General features: G+C 40.7%; 1 protein-coding gene across 2 annotated transcripts in view; it reads left to right on the top strand.

Moving 5' to 3' along the window:
- Positions 1-16,397, top strand: part of aig1 (androgen-induced 1 (H. sapiens)) — a 229,551-nt gene extending 213,154 nt beyond the window's left edge. For both annotated transcript variants that reach the window (XM_073050430.1, XM_073050429.1), the window contains 2 exons: positions 7,001-7,164; positions 15,158-16,397. In XM_073050430.1, coding sequence (XP_072906531.1) covers positions 7,001-7,129 — 129 coding nt within the window. In that variant the 3' untranslated portion in view covers positions 7,130-7,164; positions 15,158-16,397. The remainder of the gene's footprint in view (positions 1-7,000; positions 7,165-15,157) is intronic.
- The last annotated feature ends 424 nt before the right edge of the window (positions 16,398-16,821 follow it).

Here is a 16,821-nt window from a genome sequence, read left to right as displayed (position 1 = left end):
GAGTGGGCAGTTGCGCAGAACGTGTTCAATGTTCTTCACCCTTTCACCACACTCACAGGATTCACTGGTCTTTAAACCCCACTTCACCATATTGTCTCCCGTCCTACAAACTCCCGCTCTCACTGTGTTGAGAGTGCACCACTTCCGTCTGTCAAACAGTGCCCCGTCTGGCAACATTTCTGTGAGGTCTTGCACTGTATCTGGCTTCCGAAAAGGATGTAAACAGTAAACAGTACAGTAAACAGTAAACAGCTCGCTGTCCTAGTGACGAGACCCTGGTGGTGACAGGGTATTCATTAGTCTCACAGCCTGTGGGAAGAAGCTGTTACCCAGTCTGGCAGTCCCAGTCCTGATGCTCCTGTACCTCCTTCCTGATGTCAATGGGTCAAAGAGATTGTGCGATCCTCAACAAAGCCTTCATCTTCAATGCTCCAAGTAAATGTCACAAATAATGAGGAGGGATATTGCAATGATCATCTTGGTGATTTTTACTGTCCTCTGTAAAGTCTTGTAGCCGGGGGTGGTAGTGGGGATAAGTTCCTACTACCTATAATGTGCTCCAAATGGCATGTGTCTCCAACAGCCTCTGACAACCAAGTCCAGCTCTTGGCCTTCATGTGTGGCTCAGCTACTAGGCCCGGTGGAACTGTTTCTATGGACAAGAGAAAGGGCAAAGGCAGACCACTGGTGCCTCAAAACCAGTTGCTTCGGGCAGTGGGGCTCAACAGCCTTGGACAGAAGCCCACCTAAGAGAAGGAAAACTCTGATTTTAAATCTCTGCTGCCTTGTGGCCGCACCCACCCATGGGAAAGGCTTCAGGAGTAAACCCCAAGGCAGAAATCTGGAGCTGGAGTCCCTAAGGGAGTTTGATGTTGTTCACAACTTCACTCTGGCAACCTCTGCGACGATACTGGTGCCAAACTGTACTGGCGCTTGCCCTTCTCTTGGACTACATCAGTGACATAGAGAGGGCAACAGCCGGTTCTTCAAATCTTCTCACCCAACCATGTGCCCTGGAGAGGACACAGTCCACTAGAGGCACAAACCCATGATCTCCTGGGATCAACGGCTGCCTACTAAAATAAAGTCTTGTGGTCCAATGCCTTTCAGCTTCTGTACTGCACAATGATGCAGCCAGACAGAACACCTCAATAGCGTTCCTGTAGGAGGTTGTTAGAATGGAGGTGGGAGCTTTCCATGTCTCAGTCTCCGTGGAAAGTATAGGTGCCTTCATGACTAATGAGAAGGTGGTGTGGATCCAGGTTAGATTGTCCATTATATGCACATCAAGGAATATCGTGCTGTTCATTCTGTACACGGCAGAGCCATTGACGTGCAAGGAAGAGTGGTCATCCTGCGCCTTCCTGTGGCCCACGATAATGTTTTTGTCTTGTCCATATGGAGACTCGGGATGTTGTTCTCACACCATTTGACAAGGCACTCTGCCTTCTCTCTATATCATTGTTGTTGAGGAGACCAACCATTCTCATATCATCAGCGAACTTGATGATGCAGTTTGAGCTGAATTTGGCAGAGCAGGCATGAGTCAGAAACGTGAACAGCAGCAGGCTGATCACGCAGCCCTGGGGGGGCAATAGTGCTCATCGTGATGGATTTTGTGATGCTGCTGCCAACTCGGACTGACTGGGGTCTTTCCATCAAGAAGTCCATGATCCAGCTACAGAGAGGAGTGTTGAGTCCCAACGAGCACAGTTTACCCATCAGTCTCAGAAAGATGGTCATGTTAAACACTGAGCTGAAGTTGATGAACAATATCCTGAAGTATGACGCATTGTTTTCTAGGTGGAACAGGACAGAGTGGAGGGCCAAGACTATGGCATCATGAGCAGAAGGCAAACTGGAAAGGGAACGAGATTCCAGAGGAAGGAGTGGAGGCAGGAGCAATAAACAGTAAAAGGATAATGGATAAACTGTACTCGTTCAGAATTGACACCCCTCTCTGTGGCTGGATCTTGGGTTTCTTGATGGAAAGCTTCATTTAAGGGGTATCAAGACAGGATAGTCAAAACAGAGAAGGAAGTGGAATAAATTCAGGCAAGCGGGAAGATACAGAGAGGACTGATGGTCAGCACAGATGTGATGAAAGTCCCGTTTCTATTCTGTGCTACAGCAATGACTCAATAATTTGTTTTTGTTATTTAGAGATACAGCCCAGTAACAGGCCCTTCCAGCCCAACGAGCCTGTACTCCTAATTAACCTACTGACCTGTATGCACGGAGGAAACCCACGCGGTCACAGGGAGAAAGTATAAACTTGTTACAAATTGTAACAGAAATTGAACCCAGGTCACTGGTGCTGTAGAAGTGTTATTCTACCCATGCGGCCCCACAATGGTGGATGAAGAGCAGTTCAAAGTTCAAAATAAATGTATTCACAAAGTACATATGCATTACTTTTCTTTTCCTTTTTTTCCAATATTTTTATTAGTTTCTACATAGAAGAATACAGAGTACAAGGAAGTGTAAATAAAAGGTCAACAAATTACCAATTTCATTATATCTGTTCATAATAACAAACCCATTACCCTGTATTCATATAAGTTAATCAATAGTTATATTGAAATATGCCAATTTATTACAAAAAGGAATCTAACACCTACCAAGACCAAAGCTGTTTATTAAGTAGAAAAGGTAAAATACCTTCTCATATAATAAAAATTAATAATAGCCAACATTTGAGTCTAAACAACGAATTGAAGGTATTGAAAATAATTCAGAAAAAGTCCCCACAATGTTTGAAAGTCTTGACGAGATTCAGAAATTGAACAATGAATCTTCTCGAAATCTAAACATAACGTCACATAACCATTGAGCATGAGTAGGAGGAAAAACATCTTTCCATTTAAATAAAAGTGTCCTCCTAGCTATAAGAGAGCTAAAGGCCAAAGTATGTAAATCAGATGCCTTCAGCTTAATATCTTGTCCTGTAACAATACCGAATAGGGCCGTCAGAAGGTTAGGCTTAAAGTTGACTTTAAAAAGTAAGGAAAAAGTTTGTAAAACTTCCTTCTAATATTTTTCAAGATTCGGACAAGTCCAAAACATATGAATTAATGAAGCTTCTCCATTATTACATCTGTCACAGTGGGGAGATATATCCAAATAAAAATGAGATAGCTTATCCTTAGTCATATGAGCTCTATGTACCACCTTAATTTGCATGAGGGAATGACGAGTACATAGCGATGAAGTATTAACCGGTTTAAAAATTTCATTCCAAGTTTCCTCAGATATTGATGTCTGTATGTCTTGTTCCCGGTGATTCTTAATTTTGTCTAAAGGAACGTTCCTTGTCTACAGTAGCATACCATAAATATTAGATATTGAACCATTATGAAAAGGTGTCAAACTGAAAATTACGTCTAGTAAGTTCTTATCTGAGCTTATAGGAAATGTGCATAATTGAGATCTTAAAACGTCTCTGAATTGTAAATATCTAAAAAAGTGAGTTTAGGGTAAGCTATATTTAGCTAACAATTGCTCAAATGAAAAAAGGTTTCCTCCAACAAACAGATCCCAAAAATATTTAATACCCAACCTGCCCCATTCTTTAAAAACTAAATCAGTCATTGAGGGTTTAAAAAAATTAGAATAAATGGGACTTCAAAGGGAAAATCTCAATAAACCAAAGCGTTTTCTAAATTGTATCCAGATCCTCTGAGTATGTTTAACTATTAAATTATCAGTTAGTTTACCTACAAATAAAGGAAGTGAGGATCCAAGAAGAGAAATAATAGAAAATTTATTAACAGAGTTAGCTTCTAAAGAGACACACACCGGACAGTCTACACGATTAATTTAGTATAGCCAAAACATAAGATATTGTATATTAACTGCCCAGTAATAAAACCTAAAATTAGGTAAGGCTAAACCTCCAGACTTTTTAGATTTTTGAAGATGAACTTTATTTAAACGAGGGTGTTTATTTTTCCATATATAGGAGGATAAAATGGAATCAAGAGAGTCAAAAGGGGATTTAGGAATAAAAACGGGTAAAGCCTGAAAAAGATTTTATAAATTTAGGTAGAATATTCATTTTCATAGAATTAATTCGTCCAATCAATGATATTGAAAGTGGTGACCAATTTAATAATATCTTTTTTACAAGATTCAATAGAGTAAGAAAGTTTTCTTTAAACAGGTGTTTGTAATTCTTAGTGACTGTTAAACCTAAATAAGTAAGTTGATTCTTTACAACTTTAAAAGGGAGATTAGTATTAATTGATACCAAATTATTTAAAGGAAATAATTCAATTCACTCTTATGTAGGTTCAATTTATATCCTGAAAACTGGCTAAAACGGGAGAGTAAAGAAAGTACACAAGGTAGCGAGGTCTCAGCATTAGAGATAAACAGCAATATATCATCAGCATAAAGCAAAATTTTGTGAGTAATACCACTCCTTAAAATACCACAGATATCATTAGATTCTCAAAAAGCAATGGCAAGGGGTTCTAAAGCTAGATCAAAGAGCAAAGGGCTCAATGGACAGCCTTGTCTAGTTCGCGATGAAGTTTAAATGGTTTGGAATTTTGAAAATTAGTAAGAACCAGAGCAGAAGGAAATAGATAAAGTAATTTAATCCATTGAATAAAATCTGGTCCAAAATTAACTTTTTCTAAGTTTTTAAATAAATAATTCCATTCAACCCGATCAAAGGCCTTCTCAGCATCTAAGGATATCACACATTCCAATATCTCCTGGGAGGGTGAGTAAATAACATTTAATACATGGCGTATATTAAAATGGGAATGTCGGTTTTTAATAAATCCATTCTGATCATCAGAAATAATAGAAGGTAGAATATTTTCAATCCTACGAGCCAGAATTTTAGAATGGATGTTAGTATCAACATTGAGTAATGAATTTGGCCTATATGAAGAACATTCAGTTGGGTGCTTGTCCTTCTTTAGGATAAGCAAAATATAGGCTTCATAGAAAGATTGAGGCAAGATACCCAATTTGAAAGAATCCAAAAAGACTAAGAGTAACAGCGGTATAATTAATGAAGAAAAAACCTTATAAAATTCTCCAGAAAATCCATCTGGACCCAGAGCCTTCCCCGAGTATAATGAACGTATAGCCTCGGCAATTTCCTCATAAGAAATCAGTTGATCCATCTGTTTACAATTATCTTCAGAAAATTCAGGGATATTTAGTTATCTAGAAAATTATTCATTACAGTATTATCTTTAGGGGAATCAGAACTATAAAGTTTAGAATAGGAATCTCTAAAGGTATCATTTATTTCTGAATTATCAGTTGTCCTATCACCATTAGTTTTGCCAATTTCTTTAATTTGTCTTTAATTAACTACAGAAGTTTTAATTGGTTGGCAAACACTTTACCTGATTTATCTCCGTGAATGTAAAACTGAGTTTTATCTTTAAGAAGTTGAGTTTCAATTGGATATGTTAACAGAAGATCATATTTAGTTTTAATTTCAACACGTCTTTTATATAAAACAGGATCTGGAGCTATAGCATGTTTTTGATCTAATTGTTTCAATTGATTGGCTAATTCAATTCTTTATTAGCTTTATACTTAACACGCACAGGATAAGAAATAATTTGCCCTCTAATATAGGACTTGAAAGTATCCATAAAATAAGTTTAGAAGTTTCTTCCTTTTTATTCCCTTCAAAAAACAAAATAATATGCCTCTCTAGAAATTTTAAAAATTCCTTACAGATAACAAAGTTGTATTAAAACACTAAAATCTGTTTGTTTGAGGAAGACCAGGGAGATTTAAAGATAGAAATACAGGAGCATGATCTGAAACAGCAATCTCTTTATATTCATATGAACGAACTAATGAAATCATTTGACTATCAATAAAAAATAATCAATCCTGGAATATGTATGATGAACATGGGAAAAAATAAGTACTCCCTATCTAAAGGTTATAAGAAACACCAAATATCAACAATACCACATTTCAATAAAAAAAAGATTGAATAAACAAAGCTGATTTATTAAGAGACACTGTTTTAGAAGATGATCGGTCTAAAATTGGGTCTAGCCAGCAGTTAAAATCTCCTCCCATCACCAAAGAATAAAGAGTCAGATCTGGTAAAAACGAGAAAAAAAAATGCTCTAGAAATCCTAGATCATCTACATTTGGGGCATACACATTGGTAAATACTATTAATTTATTATCTAGTTTTCCTGAAACTATAACAAAACGTCCATTAATATCAGACACTACTTTATGTTGGACAAAGGAAAGTGTATTATCTAGTAGAATCGAAACTCCTCTAGATTTGGCTTGAAAAGACGAATGGAAACAAAGTCCATTCCAACAGCTAAAAAAAACGTAGATTATCACATTTGCATATGTGAGTTTCTTGTAAAAAATAATAGGGACCTTAAATTTCCTAATATAAGCAAAAATCTTACTATGTTTAACAGATTGATTTAACCCTTTCATGTTAAAACTGAGTAGATTAATAGTTTGGTTCATTTTTAATATGATATGCGTTACTGAATACTTCTCCAAGGTTCACTTTCTTGTGGGCATTCACAGTAAATACAAAGAAACAAAATAGAATCAATGAAAGGCAGCACACAACAAGATGAATTAACAACCAATTGGCAAAAGACAATAAACTGCAAACAAAAAAAGAAAAAAAAGACCAAAATAATAATAATAAATAAATAAGCAATAAATATTGAGAACATGTGATGAAGAGTTCTTGAAAGTGAGCCAGTAAGTTATGGGAACAATTCAATGTTGTGGTGAGTGAAGTTATCCCATCTGGTTCAAGAGCCTGACAAGTCACAAGTCCTGTAATGGGAGGGCACTGGGAAATGCCACCTATTGTGGCGGACAGAGTGATGGGTCTGTGGCTGGTTGGAGGACAGGTGAGGATTGTTCCAGGCAAATACAACCCAGGGAATGTGGTTGCAAGGGGCACATCATTTTCATGGAGGGAGCATTCATCCTTTCTATTTCTTTGTTTCACCCCTCACTCCTCCAGGATTTGTTGGGTCCATCACGTGACGGGAATGTGGGTCTATCCACTCCTCGACCACCTACCCAGCTTTCCGAAGCTGGTTGTCTTCGTCTCATCGGTGGGTGTCATCAATGTAATGTACCTGATGGGTGAAACACTAAATAGTTACATTTGGGACAAGTCAAGATGTAAGTACCAACATTGCTTAGATTCTTATTTATACCATTGAAACAGACAAATGAAAGATCTAAAGATTTCACTTGATCTATTTATTTATTTATTTGCTTATTTACTCAGTGATACTGTGGGGCAGGCCCTTCGAGCCATGCTGCCCCAGCAATCTCCAACAAACCCGATTAACCCTAACTTAATTACGGGACAATTTACAATGACCACTTAACCTACCTGGAATGTTGTTGGACTGTGGGAGGAAACTGTAGGACACAGAGAAAACCCACACATTCCACGAGGAGGACGTACAGAGATTCCTTACACTGTAGCAATGGAATTGAACTCTGAATTTCAGGACTGAATTAGAGCTCTTGCCTGTCATTTGTGCTGCTTCTCAAGCAAGCCCTTTCTTGTCAACCCTACAAACACAGGGAGCCTCCTGTTCTGTCTGGTTGTCAGACACCAATATCATCATCATCATCATTATGTGTCGTTTCATGATGTAGGCAATCTTTGACCATGATGGTTCTTGGCAAATTTATCTACAGAAGTGCTTTGCCATTGCCTTTTTCTGAACAATGTCTTTACAAGATGGGTGACCGCAGCCATTATCAATTCTCTTCTGGTGTCAGTGTTCACATAACTATGGACTTGTGATATGCACCAGATGCACATACGACCATCCACCACCTGCTCCCATGGCTTCATATGACCATAAGCAGGTGCCACACCTTGCCCAAGACTGACCTACAGTCTTGCGGAGGGAAGGAGCTTTTATGTCTCTTTTGGTAGGGACGTATCTCCACCCTGCTACCCATGCAGCAATTTCATGGGCATAAAAAAGCCACTCAAAGGTTACAAAGTCACAGAACATTATATCAGACCCTCTATCCAGTCCATGCCAACCTAAATTTCTGCCTAGTCCCATCTACCTGCACCTGGACCATATAGCTGTCCTTCCCCCCTTTTCCTTGAACCTACCTGAACTTTTCTAAATGCTACAATTGAATCTGCATCCACCATTCCTGCTGGCAGCTCATTCCACATTTGCACAGCTCTTTGAGTGAAGAAGTTTCCCCTAGGTTTCTCCTAAATATTTCACCTTTCACTCTTAACCTATGACCTCTAGTTCTAGTCTCACCCAACCTGAGAGGAAAAAGACTATATGCATTCACCCTATAACCCTCATAATTTTTATAGCTCAATCAAATCTCTCCTCATTTTCCTACACTTTACTGAATAAAGTCCTCACCTACTTAAACTTTCTCTGTAACTCAGGTCCTCAAGTTCTGGCAATATCCTGGTAGATTTTCTCTCAACCTTATTGATAACTTTCCTGTAGGTAAGTGACCAGAATTACACACAATGCTCTGAATCAACCTTACCAATGTCTTAGACAATGTCAACATAACATCCCAGCTCCTGTACTCAATGCTCTGATTTATGAAGGTCATGAAACTGCTTTATAAACACCTTGCTTGGGTTAGCAATGCAATCTTATTAAAGTAAGCACATCAATCATTCTAGTTAAAATTTAATTTCCATTTAAATGTTTTGATTTTACTCATCCTCTTCCTGGATACCTCAAACCTGTCACAGCACAAATGGAGACCACTTATCCCATTGAGTTGATGCTATAAGCCTCGTTTCCACACAGCCCTGTAAATTATCCTGTCTTAAGTGCCCATCCAACTCCTATTTGAATGGCCTGAATGATGCTGTTTCTGTCGTCCCATAACTACTCTACAAAAGTGGTGTGGCACAGTAGCATAGCGGTTAGCACAATGGTTTACAGTACCAGTAATCCCGGTTCAATTCCCACCACTATCTGTAAGGAGCTTGTACATTTTCTCTGTGACCCCTCAGTTTCCCCCATGTTCTCCCAAAGTCCAAAGATGAATCAGTTGGTAGGTTAATTGGTACTTGTAAATTGTCCCATGGTTACACTATGGTTCAATCAGAGGTTGCTGGGCAGTATGGCTCAAAGGCACTGTATCTCAATAAAATCACAAATAAAATAAAAATATTTACCTTCACATTGTCATTATATATTTTCCCTTAATTTTCAAATCCATGTCCCCAGTCAAGTTCAGTTTATTGTCAGATGCACAAGTACATGCATGCACAGGCGCAATGAAAAACTTATCTGCAGCAGAATCACAGACTCATAGCACCCGAAAATCACCTTTCACAAAAAAAGGAAAAAGTAACTAAATTATACACAGTCCTCAATTAGCTAATGGGGATTGATTTCTTCTGTCCATCTCTCTAAACATGTCATGGTCAACTTTCAGAGTTCGCCATGACTTCTTCAAGGAGGCAAACAACAACCTGATCATTCTAACCTTTGAGCTGAAAGAGCTTGTTACCAGGATTTTGGCAATGAAAATATTATTTTATGTTAGACTTAGATTTTTACATAAGCTTTATTTGTCACATTTACATCAAAACATTGAAACATGAAGTGAAATCGAACATTCATGTCAATGAACAACATAGTCCGACGACATGCTGGGGACTGCTTGCGAGAGTTGCCATGCTCCTGGTGCCAATGTACTATGTCCACAGCTCTCTAAACTTCACCTGTACAGTCTATGGACTGTGGGAGGAAACCGAATCACCTGGAGGAAACCCGTACATCATGGGGAGAACATACATACTCATTACAAACAGGGGCAGAATTGAACCCGCTCACTGGTGCTGCAAGAACATTATGCTAGCGACTACATTATTGTGCTGCCCAATAACAGCCATTGGTATATCAGCCAATGGCCAATATTATTCAACACAGGTTATAACTGTTTTATGGAATTCTGATTAATCAAGATGCTTGTTCTAATATTAGCATAAAGAGGAATCTATTTCAGGCAGTCACGGGGAGAGCATACAAGCTTCTTACAGATGGTGGCAGGAATTAAACCTGGGTTGCTGGAGATGTAAAATGCTACACTAACCAATACACTAGCATGCCACACACTTTTATTTCCCAAAGAATAGTCACATAGCTCTCAGATGTTGGGCAACATGGTAGTGTTGTGGTTAATGTGACGCTATTACAGCAAGGGCCAAACTGGGGTTTGGAGTTTAATTCCAGCACCGTCTGTAAAGAGTTTGAACGTTCTCCCCATGAACTGCATGGGTTTCCTCCCACTGCTGCAGTTTCCTCCCACATTCCCAAGGCATACCAATAGATAGGTTAATTGGCATTGTAAATTGTCCTGTGATTAGGCTATCGGAACTCCAACTGAACTTTGGTGGCTTGACCGTGCAACAACATGTACCCATGCACGTGCGCGCCCACACACACACAGCAATGAGCGTTAATTGAGTCAGCTTAAACCATTTTGGAATGCGAAACACACATGTCAGTCACAATTAACTTGACAAGGTTAAACAGACAACACCAGGGTTTAACAACTCTCGTTCAGACAATTAACAAATGTAGATGCAAATCCAGCAGTAATCATGACCTGATGAATGGTCTTGGCTCAAAATGTCAACTGTTCGCTTTTTTCCACAGATGCTGCCTGAGCTGTTGAGTTCCTCCCGCATTTTGTGTGGGTTGCTTTGAATTTCCAGCATCTGCAGATTTTCTCTTGTTTGTGGAGCATCTTGGTAAAACTCTTCTGCATCCTCTCCAATGCCTCAACATCCTTCCTAAATAATCCAGTTGTGGCCTAACCAGAGTTTTATAATGTTAGACCATAAGACGTAGGAACAGAAATAGGCCATCGAATCTGCTCCGCCATTCCATCATGGCTGATCCCGGATCCCACTCAACCATACACCAGCCCTCTTGCCACATCCTCTGAGCACTGACCAAACAGGAAACTATCAACTTTCATCATCAATATGCCCACTGACTTCGCCTCCACCACAGTCTGTGGCAGAGCATTCCACAGATTCATTACTCCCTGGTTTAAAAAGATTCCCCCTTACCTCTGTTCCAAAGGGTGCCCTTCAATTCTGAGGCCATGCCCTTTAGTTCTGGATACCCCACCATAGGAAACATCCTCTCTATATCCACCCTATCTGGTCCTACCAATATTTGGTAGGTTTCTTCCTCCTCTCTCCTATCTGGTCCTACCAATATTTGGTAGGTTTCTTCCTCCTCTCTCCTGACAGTCACCCGTTTATCTGTCTCCAGTAGCCTTGGGGTAACTACTTCCCTGTACACCTTTTTATCATCTCTTCACTTTCCCTAACAAGCCAAAGGTCATCAAGCTGCAGGTCCAGTTCCTTAACATGGTCTCTAAGGAGCTGCGTCTCAATGCACCTGGTGCAGATGTGGCCATCGGTGAGGCTGGTAGTCTCCTGGGAATCCCACATCTGACACCCAGAACAGACCATTGGCCCCATAGACTTACCCCCTATTTTCTCCAGAGTTAAATAAGAAATAAGGAAATAACTTACCTACTTACCTTGACTCTGCCCATTCTCATCAAGGCTCTGTTGAGCCAAAGCCTTACCACTCTGTCTCTGACCACTCCAATGATGACCATTCCCATGATGACCGCTCTGCTAGATGGTACTCCTCTTTTATGGAGACTGGGTTTTTAAAGCTCTTCGCTGGATTTGCACGGGAATGCTTCCACTTCATCTGCACAACACTCCAATCAACAACTCCCATTGAAAAAACCTTCCCACCTTTTAAAGCTTATCACCAGACCTGCGCAGGAACACTTCTACTGCAAAATTGTTAATGATTTTGCCCTTAACAGTGCATTGTTTCCTTGCTTTTGCACTACTAAGGTGGAACAGCTCACAGTTATCTGGGTTAAGCTCCATCTTCCATTTCTCTGTCCATATCTGCAACTGATCTATATCACATTGTATTCTTTGCCATTCTTCTATACTATTCACCACTCTACCAACCTTGGTATCATCTGCAAACTTACGAACCCACCCATCTACATTTTCATTCAGGTATTTTATATACAACACAAATGACATAAATCCCAGCACAGACCCCCACGGAACTCCACTAATTACAGACCTCCAGCTCGAGTAAGTACCTTCAACAACTACCCTCTGTCTTCTCAGCGCAAACTAATTCTCAATCCATACAGCTAATTTGCCGTGGGACCCATGTATCATAATCTTCTAGATTAGCCTCCCATGAAGGACTTCATCAAACACCTTACTAAAATCCATGTAGTTAACTTCCATTGTGCTACCCTCATCAATCTAACTAATCACCTTGTTAAAAAACTCAATCAAGTTGGAAGACATGACCTGCCTCACAAAAATCTATGCTGGCTCTCCCTAATTAGGCCATGGGTTTCCAAATGCTCATAAATCCTGTTCTAACAATTTTCTCAAGGAATTTCCCTACAACAGATGCCAAACTCTCTGGTCTATAGTTTCCAGGATTTCCCCTTGTTCCTTTCTTAAATAGTGGTACAACATTAACCACTCGCCAGTCCTCCGGGACCATGCCTGTGGCTAGAGAGGACACAAAGAGACTGGTCAAGGGCTCAGCAGTCTCATTTCTTGCCTCCTTCAATAAACTGGGATAAATCCTATCAGGCCCTGGGGAATTATTCATTTTAATACTCATCAGGAGGCCCAATACTCCCTCTTCCTTGACCTCTAAATGACCTAATGTATTTATACGCTCAGCACTGATCTCCTGGTCCTCCATATCCATTTTCTTGGTAAATACTGAAGCAAAGTACTCATTAAGTACCCTCACTCACACCTCCACACCCAAACAAAAGTGCTCCCCCTCCCCAATTTATCCTTTAGTGGATCCACCCTGCCCCTGGTTATCCTCTTACTCTTGATGTATGTATAGAATGACTTGGGATTCACCTTAATCCTACTCACCAAGGACTTTTCATGGCTCCTCCTGAATTTCCGAACTCCCTTCTTTAGTTCTTTTCTTGCTTCTTTGTACTCATGTTCTTCAAATGATCCTTACTTCTGAAGCTTTTCCTTCTCGACTAAATCCATCACCTTCAGGCTCATTACTCAGCACCAGTCCAGTACAGCCCCTCCTTTCACTGAACAGTCCACATATTGATTTAAGGTACCTTCCTGGATACACTTAAAAAATTCTGCCCCATCTAAACATCTTGCACCAAGAAGGTCCCAGTTTATTAGGGAAACTGAAATTCCCAATGAAAAATCCCTGTTATTTCTACATATTTCCTTAATCTGATTCCTCAGTATCCTAGTGGCTATTAAGAGGTCTCTAGTACAATCCCAACAGTGTGATTGCACTCTTCCTATTCCTGAGTTCCACCCAAATGGACTTAGTGTCTGAACCCTCCATATTTGTCTCCCCTGATTGCAGCTGAGATATTGTCCCTTATTGGTAGTGCAACTCCGCCCCCCCTCTTTCACCTCCTCCTCTATCTTCTCTAAAGCTTCAAAAACATGGTACATTAATCACCTGTTCCTGCCCCTCTCTCAACCAAGTTGCAGAAATGACTACAGCATCATTGTTCCCTTTACTGATCCGTGCTCTAAGTTCATTACTCTTACCCATAATACTCCTAGCATTACAATATACACACTTCAAACTACCTGACCCACCATGCCTGTGATTTTGATTTTGCCTTTCAATACTTTCCCTGATATCTCCCTTCCAGTCTGATCCTTCCCATACTTACATAGGGTTTTGGTTCCAAGCCCCTTGCCAAATGAACTTCAGCTCTCTGAGTAGCATCAGCAAACCACGCGGCCAGGATGTTGGGTCCCCTCCAGCTCAGGTGCAACCCAACCCATCGTCATCAGAAAAGATCCAAGAACTTGAAACCCTCTCTCCTGCACCATCTCTGCAGTCACTCATCCATCTGTGCTATTGCCCCTTTCCTTCTTGCACTAGCCCATAGCACTGGGAGTATTCCAGAGATGGCTACCTTGGAGGTCTTTCTCTTCAGCCACTTTCCTAAATCCATATGCTCACTGTGTAGGACCTCTTCCTCCATTCTGCCTATGCCATTGGTGCCAATATGCACCACAACCTCTGGCTGGTCATCCTCCCTTGAGAAAATCCTGCACCTGGGAAGCAACATACCATTCTGGTGTCTCTTTTGCAGCCACAGAATTTCCTTCCTACCCACCCCCCCAACTATCGAGTCTCCTGTAACAACTGCGCTGCCTGACTTGCCCCTGCCCTGTCGAGCCTCAGAGATGGCAGAGTACCACCAGCCTGGCAGCTGCTGCATAATCTGATGGGTCATCCTCCCCAGTGGTATCCAAAGGGGTATACTTGTTGCTGAGGGGAATGGCCAAATCACCTTACCTCTCCTTATGAATAAATAAATTACTTTACTAAAAATTGGTTTTGTGGTATAATACAACACTAGGAGGAGTTTATTTGGGCCATTGGGCCAGTTTTAGTTCTTTAAGGAACGATCCAATCAATCACTTGATTATTTTCTCCAGTCAGTCTGCAATTTTGTTTTCCTCTTTAAATATTTCCTTTATTCTTTACCCACAGCGAACTTTGTTCCAGATGACACAAGAGATTCTTCAGGTGCTGGAAATCTGGAACAACACACAAAGGGGAGGAACTTAACGGGTCAGACAGCATCTGTGTAGGGGAATGAACAGTCAATGTCTTGGGTCAAAACCCTTCACTGAGACTGGAAAGGAAGAGTGGAGATAGTCAGTGTAAAAAGGTGGTCCTGCTGATGGGTTCAGCACGACTGGAGGGCTGATGAGAGCAGTAGGGAGAGGGATGTGTAAGTGATGGGCAAATGAAATGGGTGAAGCAGGGGAAGGAAAGAGAGTGTTGGGTGTGCTATGTGGGTGTAGGAGGAACTGGGTAGATCAGGAGGAGAGGGAAAAGGGACAGAAGGAGAGAAGATTACCTGAAATTGGAGAATTCAGTGTTTATACCGACGGGCTGTGCACCGTCCAGGCAGAATGTACGGTGCTGTTTCTTGTTTTTAAAAAAAAAAAATTCAGATCTCTGACCGCTGCAGTATTTTGCGTTTTGAGGTGAAATGGAGCAGGTTTCACAAAGCACACAAATTTAACCTGTTTTGTCCTTCCTAGATATAGAAGAAAAACTCAATGATAAGAACAAGATCGACTGACACAAGCCAGACAAGGTCGTTCGAGGACCAGATGGATGGATGGAGACATAAATTCTGCCTCATCATCAAAATGGATCCGATGTTTACACCATTAATCACCCGAACCCACATCATCAGACTAACCAAATCATGCCATCAAAACTAGTTATTAATTCGTAATTAGTAGTAATCTTACTTGTGAAGTACAGAAGTTCAGTTTAGGTATGCAATGTCTTAGAGACAACTGTGTTCCTTGAACACTGGTGAGAACACAGGTTTTCTAGGATCAATGGTGGCTTTCGGTCAATGTAATCAAGCAAACTGGTTCCGAACTTCATTGGGTTTGACAAACATACCTAATCTGTTCCTCCTCACACAGTTTCTCTGTCAGTCTTCTACACTCCGTGGTCACTTTATTAGGGACACTTGGACACCTGCTCGTTAATGCAAATATCTAATCAGTCAATCATGTGGCAGCAACTCAATGCATAATAACATGCAGACTTTGTCAAGAGGTTCAGTTGTTGTTCAGGCCAAACATCAGAATGGGGAAGAAATGTGACCTGAGTGACTTTGATCATGGAATGACTGTTGCTGCCAGACTTGAGTATCTTGAGTATCTCAGACACAGCTGATCTCCTGGGATTTTGACACACATCATTTTCTAGAGTTTACAGAGAATGGTGTGAAAAACAAAAGCCTCCAGTGAGTGGAAGTTCTGTGGGCAAAGATGCCTTGTTAATGAGAGAGGTCAGAGGAGAATGACCAGACTGGTTCAAGCTGACAGGAAGGCAACGGTAACTCAAATAACCCAACAGTTCAAAGTTCAAAATAAATTTACTTTACCTTTGTTAGTAAATGGTAACATATATGTGCTTTGATTTAAAAAACTTTGAACTTTGAACTCTTGTAACACGTGAGCAGAAGTGTAATTCCGAACACGAAACATGTTGAACCTTGAGGTAGATGGGCTACAATCGCAGATGACTACAAATATACATACAATGGTCTCTTTGTTAGGTACATAAGATGCTGACCAATTACTATGATTACTGAGTAACATACATGTTCTGCACCTGCTCAGACTTTCTCTGTCAGTCTTATACATCCGGCCACTTTGTTATGCAGAGCTGCTGTGTTAACATTTCTCTAAGAAACCTCCAACCCTACGGCAAATGCAGAGATGCAAGGCCTGACACACAAAATGCTGGTGGAACACAGCAGGCCAGGCAGCATCTATAGGAAGAAGCACTGTCGATGTTTTGGGCCGAGACCCTTAGTCCTGATGAAGGGTCTCGGCCCAAAACGTCGACAGTGCTTCTTCCTATAGATGCTGCCTGGCCTGCTGCGTTCCACCAGCATTTTGTGTGTGTTGCTTGAATTTCCAGCATCTGCAGATTTCCTCGCATTTGCTTTACAAATTCAATAATGCAAGGCCTGGTATATTTTAGCAGCAGGGAGTGAGAAGAGCCAATTGGATCCAATTTCAACACTTAAGAGAGGTTTGTATAGCTACATGGATCAGAGATGAATGGAGACCTATGGTCCCAGAGCAGGTCAATGGGACTAGGTAGAATAATAGTTTGGCAAGGACTAGATGGGCTGAAGAATGGTGGTATTCTATGACGCTAAATGGATAATGCA

The sequence above is a fragment of the Hemitrygon akajei genome, chromosome 7 (assembly GCF_048418815.1).
Source record: "Hemitrygon akajei chromosome 7, sHemAka1.3, whole genome shotgun sequence".
NCBI lineage: Eukaryota > Metazoa > Chordata > Chondrichthyes > Myliobatiformes > Dasyatidae > Hemitrygon > Hemitrygon akajei.
Note: the sequence above shows the minus strand (reverse complement) of the source record. Positions and strands in the feature narration are given on the sequence as shown.